The 9,200-nt window shown below is 34.9% G+C and overlaps 1 protein-coding gene across 1 annotated transcript; it reads right to left on the reverse strand.

Moving 5' to 3' along the window:
- On the reverse strand, positions 154 to 3,651 carry LOC18791864 (protein TIFY 6B). Its single transcript, XM_007223186.2, has 7 exons — positions 3,380 to 3,651; positions 2,718 to 2,920; positions 2,177 to 2,454; positions 1,998 to 2,088; positions 1,536 to 1,863; positions 1,128 to 1,185; positions 154 to 571 (listed from the first exon to the last, which is right to left on the reverse strand). Exons 1-7 carry the CDS (start codon positions 3,465 to 3,467, stop codon positions 484 to 486), a joined length of 1,134 nt encoding a protein of 377 aa, XP_007223248.1. The 5' UTR covers positions 3,468 to 3,651; the 3' UTR covers positions 154 to 483.

Raw genomic sequence — 9,200 nt, forward strand, 5'->3', positions numbered from 1 at the left:
GAGATAGGATTTTTTTCAGACCAAAAAGAGAAGAAAAAACGCTTCGGAAGAAAAGAAAAGGTTATAAATAAATAAAAAAGGAACAAAACAAGCCAAGAAACAGGTTTAATGATCACATCCAACAACCACACAAATCCTGGAAAGAACAGCCACTCATCATAATCTCGTGTGCTCCTCTACCATGGTGACAATGATTTTACATTATCTGCCGTGTCTGCCATAATAATGCAACACAGGCTTACAATTTTATTAGTTTCCGGCAGGTATTATTTATTTTCACCACAACTGAATAGCGTAAAACTTATATATTACACAAAGGTGCTCAATGTAATAATTGGGGGGGAAATCCCTACCCTACAACACTTGGGAAGAATCTTAGTTTAAGACTTCGAAATCAAGGTAGCAGTTATTTTGAAGAACAATATGCTTTACATATACTAAATTAATTTTGCAATAATCCCACCTCCAATTCAGCATTCTACATCATTGTTGTTCTCCCTGCTGGGTGAAATTCACTCCATTGGAGTCTGGAGATTTCTTGCTGAAGTTGTACGGGGCGGAAATCATTACCCTGCACATAGCCACAGACAAAGCAGGAACTCCAAGATATTATTAGCGGTCCAATTACCATCATCACATATATTAATATCTGCCTGCCTGTCAATTTTGAAGTTACATGTTGGGGCAGCTGTTTAGCTGTTCCTAGGAAATAAGCAATGTTTGCACAAATGCAACCCACTGTCTTAATCAACAAACCCAACTTTTAATGCAGAACATACCATACCCACCGACAACCTTCTTTCTAAAAGTTTAATATAAGAAAAAGAAAGAAATGGTCTAATTGCTCCGAAACAGTGTTACTGTTTTGTAACCTCCTAAACCCGACCACCTACGTTAGTTGTTAGGTGTAGAATTGCGTAAGATGGGAAGATGAAGTCCTAAAGTTTCTCTGGCTTGGGGCTCCAGTCATCTTGTAAACCATATGTCATTCACCACATAACCACAGAAAAGGCAGCAGACTCTGACAACCATAAGTTCTAACTTATGTTATTTCTTACTACAATGGACAGTAAACAATTCAAAATAGTTTTAAAATTTGTAGTTGAAGGGATCAATGAAAAAATCACCTTTCCTTGCGCTTCTCCAAAAATCGAGCCAAGGATGCTTTCCGAGCCTGTGGAACAGCTGCATAAAAAAGCATATGCAAGTTTAAATCAAAACTTTCGATCAAAAAAAAAAGTTTAAATAGAAACAATTGTCCAATCAAAAGATAAAAAGGAAGAAAGCCTAATGTTGTGATCACAACTCTACTTAATAGTCATACTACTGAGGGTCAGACAAACATATTGAAAATTTTGATGCATGCTGAAAATAGAAACCTCTGATAATGTTATTTTTGGAATAACTCAAAACTTGTTCATTATATTACAATGTTCAGAATTATTGAATGCCACCAAAAATCAGAGGTTTTTTTTTTTTTTGAGAAAACACTATTAGTAAGTTAAGAACCAACATTCAATTACAAAGTATCATACCAGAAGGAATCATAGAAGTTGCAGCAACAGATCCAACTGCATTTACTATTTTCGGAGGCTCCATTTTGCTAACAGGACTGGTTGGATGTCCAGTCGTTCTTGGTGCCATTAGCTCATCAGTGTTTGTGGATCCACTTACTGACTGGACACCAGTATGTGAAGAAATAGATAAGGGGCTAGAAAGACCAGATGGTGGTGTATTTGTCAGCTGATTCACAGGAACACCATCTTCCACTGCCAACTTTGCACTAGGTGCTTGAGTTTTTGGTTGTGCAGCATTAGAGGAGATGGAAGAAACATTTCCAGCCAAAAGCATCATAGCCTGAACCTGGAAAGATGTCACAAAACAACTTTTGAGCTCACCAATGACCCAATTAAAGGTTGAAAACAACAAAAACCCATGTTTTTATGTGTGTGCACATGTGTCTATGGATGTGTGAGCAGGAGCAGGAGGAAGGGTACCTTCTCAGGGGAGATATCATCATAGACATTCACAGTGCCGGCATAAAAGATTGTCAATTGTGAAGGAGACCCAGAGTTCTTGGAATTGTTCCTACAAAGAATGATTTAACAAACACTCAACAATTTAATAAATTTTGTGAAACGGTCAATCAATAATTCAAGCATAAAATCAAAATTACCATGGTTCGGTGCTCCCTGAAACTGGAAGAACTGAGTAAGGAGCTGTAACTGGAATTCCCTGCAATTGTTGCTTGATGGTAGTGGCAGCAAAATTCTGACCAGTAGTAGCAAAGGGATTCTTGAAGAAAGGGTTGCTCACAGGAACAGAAAATCCTTGATTGGTAACTGAAATCATCTTCACATCATGGGGACGATGAACGGAATGCACATCATGTTGCATAGGATAAGCTGTCAGGGAAAAATGAGTGCCATCTTGCCTATCGTGATTGAAGTAATTCTAGATGATAAAAACCAGAAACCAATGAGGGAATGGGCAATAATAATAATAATATCAGAAGACACTGAACCGATCTTATATCTTGATGACACATCTATTATTGTTTGAAAAGCCATAGAAACTAGCTGATCCAAATTTTCAGGCATGGCAACTGAAGCCAAAATAATGAATAAAAATCGATCTAGAAGTCAAATATGCAAAACAGAAGCACTACAGCCCCCGGTTGCCAACAAATGAATTAACACGTGGGCGGCAACACATACCTGAATTTCACATGGAGCCTGTTTTTGACAATGGTCAAATGCATCTGCAGTTGAGATAGGCATGAATCCAGAAGACAGGAAGGACTCAGATACCATCTTTTTAGTCTTATCATCTTGAGCAGCTTTGAAAGGCATCAAATGAGGAAGTGCAGAGACCTTGTTCAAGAAGGGCCAATGTGCACCTCCTGCACCTCTAGCATACCCTAAAAAGTGAAACAGGGTGAAGAAACAAAACTTAGTTAAAAGCCAAAAATTACTATAAACTTTGTTTGCCTTTTGTTTCCCCCACCTCCCAAATTTGTTCAAAATTCTAAGTTACAGGAAATCCTTACGCCAACAGAAGATGGCATAATAACATTGAAGAATTAGATTGGGACACTCAAGGTAAAAACTTGAATAAATTTTTATGTCGCTCGTCCTAGTTGCTAGCTATGCAAACAGCCAAACAATTACTCAGATAGAACAATAGGATGTCATAAAATTAAGTCAATCTTCATATCTTAATCTACCAGCCATGCAAAGAAAAATTGCTTAACTAGAACAGAATTTGAAAATAGCACATGATTCAGAGACCAAAAAAAAGCTCAAAGATTCCATACTTGAGAAATGAAATCCTCAAGAATTGCTGTGGCTAAAATGAAGTGAATGAGAAAATCACTCACCTGAGTCTTTGCATCCATCATTATTAATCTCCTCCTTCACCACTAACACCGACTCTTTTGAGTTCAAACCCAAGAAATCCCTCTCCATCTCAGCCCACAATCACTCAGAAAAAGAAATACAACAAACATACAACCAAATCCACCTGAAATCCAAGCCAACAAACCCTTCAACCAGACCCTGAGCTAGCTGAGAGAACTAATAAAAAGCTTCCAACTACAGCAAACAGAAATGAATAAATAAAGCACCGGACGAGAGAGAGAGAGAGAGAGAGTTGTTTTTGACAGAGAAGGGAGAATTATAAGAGATCTTGACCGTTAATTTTTTTTTAAAAAATTGATTAAGATGAAATAGGAAGCATATGTGTGTGTGTGAGTTACCGATATTATCCGGTGAAGGTGACCGGCTGGTCCGGTAATGACACCACGTGCGCGAAGCATTTTAAGTGACATGGTTGGTACCAGATTGGTTCCCACCTGTTTAGGTGTGAGGCTGTGAGTGAGTGGTACCGCAGCAAATGCGCACTCTAAAAGTATACACGTGATGGTTTAGATAAACTCGTGAACAAATAGATGGCCATAGGCTTCTCCTCGACGAAGAGATGTTTCACACAAGCAATATTAAGAGGAAGAAATTCGAACACAAGAACTCATATAATTATTTACTTGAGTTATAAGTTTCCTGTCTCGATATCTGACCAATTTAATCACCGAACTTGGAGACTCTCAAGTATTAATCATTTTGCAACTACAAGCAGAAGAGTTTATAAAGTGACAAGAGCAAAGATATTTAGGTGTGACTGTAATGTTATAGTATTTGGGTGGACAATATTAAGAGTATAAATCAACAGTCTAAATGATTTTGGGTCTCTCCATCCATTTTGAATTTTGAATTCATGAGTACTTCAACTCTGAAATGGTATCAATCAAGAGTCTCTGGTAGCAAGCATGGTGAGATGGTGAAATGAAAGCACGTTTTTAGTTGTTCAAATTTATATGAATGAATTAGCCAATTGGGTTGGGAACTGGGGAACTGGGGAACTTGGGAACTTGGGAACTTGGGAACTTGGGAAGGGGAAAAGTACTATTACTACTAATAGCGCACCTACCACTAGAGAGTATGGGCCATCTTTATTCATTCGTTCCCCGATTTCACGTGTCACTCACTCACTCTGCTTTTGAACAGAAGAGAACAGAATTTTCCAGTCTCTCTCAGCTCCTTTCCTTTGAGCTGTGAGCTGTGAGCTGTTCGTGTCCCCCACTGGTTTAATTTCTGTGGTGCACAAGTAGCACGTGTTGTAATTATGAAAGGCTTGGATTGGATCTCCGTTAGATGATTTAGATTAAGAAATAACCATGCAATTATGACAATTACCATATTCATTCAAATATATCGATCCGTTGTGCAGTAAGAAAGATACCTAGAATCGTAATTATCCTCTTCTTCAAGTAGTGGTAGGGTCTTCCAGTTTCCAAACCATATGAATATGATCCCTTCCCTTTTAACCCTCACAGATGTCCGAGTAATATCTTAATCTTACTGCTTGGCGTCATTTCCACATATACATATACGTATAGTATATATATCTCCTTCCTGTTTTTCTTCGTTTCTTTGATGGGACCGGACCAGACCAGACCAGAGTTATTGTTGTTGACCAATGAAATAATGCACCATGTGAGGGTTATATCACATACATTATACATATACATATACAGAATATTATTAGTAATTAGAAAATGATGGCCCTCAAATTCAATTCAACAGTGAGGTGATGAGGAAGGGAAAAAGAAGAAAGTAACCCCAGCACAGAACAGCACAGTAATGGAAATGGAATGGTGGTTGAAACTTGATGCTTCCTTCCTACCAGCACAGACAGTAAAATGACTATTTATGTATATACTAATTAAGCATCATCATGGAATGGAACAGACAACAGAAAGCAAAGCAAAGCAGATAATTAAACGCCATTATCATTCCAAAAATTGAATATCTACTCCAACAATTTGCACCCTTCATATATACCGAGATGAGATTTTTCACTTTCTCTCTTATGGTTATGATCTTTTTTTTCTTTTCTGGAGGGGGTAGGGTTTTTAACGTAAATTAATTCATATTCAAAAGAATCAGTCAATGTTGTTAATCGTGTCATGCAATTAACATATGTGTGTGATGATGATGCACAATCTTATATATATATTTATAGATTTCTAGTGTATTATATTATAATTCTATTGCGTGTGTCAAGATAAATTAACAAACCAGGACCGAAATGTTATTATTAATTAATGTACATGTATATCATATATGTATTTTGGAGCTCTATATTTTTATATTGCAAATTTAGAGAGCCTCCAATTATTATTATCTTTGAATGAACAACACCATGTGCTAAGCTAAGGGTCACTTTAACTTACAGAAAAATAGACATAAGGATTTTATTTTATTTTTTAAAGTTGTCATAAATTTATTCATTTTTTAGTTTGTCCTCATCCTCTATCTATATATATGAAGTAAAAGGAAGAAAATGGTGAAACATACAAAATACCAAAAAATGCATTTTATTAATGCAAATATTAAGAATTGAAATTATTAATTAAATGAGGATAATATGATGAATTTACACTTTTTCATATTAAAAAAATTAAAATTAAATAATTGATCCTATTTTTATGGAACACAACTATTCATTATTTTTTTTAATTCTAAAATAAATTAAAATTTTCTAAAAAAAATACCTCTCTTAGGCGCGGAAGCGCTTGCGGAGAGGCTAGTCTATATATAAAGCAAAAGGCAGAGAATGATAAAACATTCAAAATACCACATAATGTCATTGGTTAATACAAATATTAAGAATTGAAATTATTAATTTAATGACGATAATATGGTAAATTCATACTTTTTCATATTAAAAAAAATTAAAAAGAAAAATCAGATAATGAATCCTATTTTTATGGAACACAACTACCTATTATCTTTTTTAATTCTAAAATAAATTTAAAATTTTTAAAAAAGTACCTCTAGCAGGTGCGGAAACACGTGCCGAGGAATTAGTATATATGTATATATAAATATATTGCAAAGTTTGATTTGTATGGGCGTGGCACTCACTGCCACAACAGAACAGAAGGTAAGGTACTAAGGTATATATATATATATATATATATATATATATATATATATACAGTCCCCTTCTATTGAGGGATCCCTCAAATAATTTTATTTGAGGGACGCCCTTTAGGGTACCCTACAATTCTTTTCCCAATAATCGAAACCATCTATTTTTTAGGTATTCATTCATAGATCATCCTTACAAAAAATTAGACAAATCGGAAACCGTTTCGACATCCAATTGTGTCTTACAAAATCAATGAACACGGTGCTTTAAGAAAAGTACTAAAATTTCAATAACTCAATTGAGTGGTCACATGATATCGGATTCAAGTGATTTTTTGTAGAGATGATCTTTGAATGAGTATCTACAAAATAGACGGTTTGGATTAGTGAAATACAATCCGGAGTGGGGCCTACAAGGGGTGTCCCTCAAATAAGCTTATTTGAGGGATCCCTCAATGGAAGCTCTCTGTATATATATATATATATATATATATATATATAAATGGCGGATTCATAGTTTAATTTCAAATATACACATTTGCAATAGAAAAAATATTGGGTCTTCATATTTGAAACAAAACATATATATAATATGGGTGTGCATGATAACATGAAAAGACCTTAATCTCTCATCATGACATTATGACATTATGACATTATGACATAGATCTTTTGGTTTTATATGAGAAATAGAATAATCAAAATATTATCTTCCAATCCAAGCTCCGTAGCCTCATGTCAAATTGTCAATGAACATTAAATGACGCATAAGCCATCATTAATCTACGTACAAATGATAAATGATGGTTGGTATCTCTTTTTAGGGTTTAGGGTTGTTTTTCCGGTTGTTTGCGTTTGTGCGTCAGCTGTCGCCTGTCGCTAATGGGAAGTGGAGTTTACAGGCAAGCGAGTACCAATTGAGTGTGAAACAACAGTGGAAAGAAAGCAAGAAAGAAGAAGGAGAAGATGAAAGGAATATTATTATTACTCTTTTTGTCCTAGCAAGCAAAGCAAAGGAGAAAGAAAAAATAAGCATTTGGAAATGGTGATAATGATAATGAAGTGATAGATTAGCAGCAGCAGGACCACATTTCATTTGACACCATCACCATGCATATCTCAACAACTAGTCTAGGTGCATTAATTTACCTTCTTTTTTTTTCACTTGTAATTCTCACTCAATAGTTGGTGAAGAGGAGAGTGGGATGCTTTATGTTTTTAACTGATTTTGTATTATATATAGCTGATTGAGTGCTGGGTGACCAAGAAAGTTACTGAGTGAAGAGAGTACTAGTTGTCTTGTCTTGTGCCGAAGAAAGCACACCATGTTCAAGGCACGATAATAATTGAATTGAAAGGGGGATTTTGATTTTGGGGTCTTGTTTTTGGATGCTTTAACTTGAATCAGAAAGAAAATTAAGGGTCTGTTTGGTATTCAACTTGAATACAACATTTAAAACTCAAAAATAAAATTTGAGTCCAAAACAAAGAAAACCTGTTTGGTAACCATATTTTTGAAAACTCAAACTCAAGAACAACTAAAAAATACTCTAATTATTAAAAACATAAAATATCTGTGTTTTTAGTTTTTTTTCTAACAACCCACAAGTTCTCAAATTTTTAAGATTTGAAAACAGTTTTCAAATTGCATATCAAACAAGTTTTTGAAACTTAAAAATAGATTTAAGAACTCCTTGTTTTTAAGAAAAATCAAAATTTTTGAATTCCTTGTTTGAACAGGATACCAAACGCCCCATAATCTTTTTGAAGAAGTTGCATGCATAATGCATGCTGTTGTTGATGGACAATGACAATGGACCCATGTCTCCCTCCCATCACCACAATCACAATCACATTCACAATCACATGTGCAAAGCTTTCGTTCCTCGTTTTAGATATGTTTTTTGGAGTTTTTGAGATCCAAACAAGATTTTCCATGTGATGTGCTTTCTTGTTCATCAGCTCATCAGTCATGCTCATGACTTAAGGACATGCGTCATTGCAATTCTGTGAACAGGTAGTCATTAGCAATGAATGGATAGCAAAATTTGATGAGTGTAACTTTTTGTTTCATGTCTTTTTAAAAAAAAAATTATTATTCATAGAAAAGAATAGAAGAAACATCTTCCTGTTTTTTTTTTCTTTTCTTTTAATTTCTTTGTTTTGGGTAAAGAGGGTGGGTGGTGGAAAGGGTGTTCTGGAAATTCGAAGAGAAACATGTTTATTTACTGAGATAATAGTTGAGAACAGCACCTCGTAATCTATGCGTTTTAAGGGGCTTGTTTACACATAAAATGGACTAATGGTCTGTGTGTTTTATTTTATTTCTTTCTTTTCTAGTCAGAGACATAGAGTAATAAAACTTAAGTAATTTAAAAAGAAGAACATCAACTGCTGCACTTCATTCGACATGTTTATGGGGTCTGTCTGACTTGACTTCTGAATATTTTTATGGTTTTCTCCCAATATAAAACATGTAAAAAAGGAATCAAAGAAAAGTTGTAAGAGTTCCACTGTCAAAGTTTCAGTGAAAATGTGTATGTGCGGAAGACAAATTAAAAAGAAGAATGGAATTCTTTTTGAAGCTGTTGCAGGATGGCAGTAGAGAGACAGAAGCACTATGCGTATTTAAGATTCATTCAAGTCATAAGGGCTGTTGCATTGCGTGTTTCGTTTTCTGGAAACAAATATGAATGATAAAAATAAAAA

The sequence above is a fragment of the Prunus persica genome, chromosome G1, assembly GCF_000346465.2.
Source record: "Prunus persica cultivar Lovell chromosome G1, Prunus_persica_NCBIv2, whole genome shotgun sequence".
Lineage (NCBI taxonomy): Eukaryota > Viridiplantae > Streptophyta > Magnoliopsida > Rosales > Rosaceae > Prunus > Prunus persica.

Excerpts from the sequence above, each read along its gene's own strand:
- LOC18791864 (XM_007223186.2), bottom strand. The coding sequence starts at position 3,467 with ATGGAGAGGGATTTCTTGGGTTTGAACTCAAAAGAGTCGGTGTTAGTG. Across the intron at positions 2,089-2,176 it reads TCAGGGAGCACCGAACCATG|GAACAATTCCAAGAACTCTG; the intron begins GTAATTTTGATT and ends CATTCTTTGTAG. Across the intron at positions 1,864-1,997 it reads ATGATATCTCCCCTGAGAAG|GTTCAGGCTATGATGCTTTT; the intron begins GTACCCTTCCTC and ends ACATCTTTCCAG.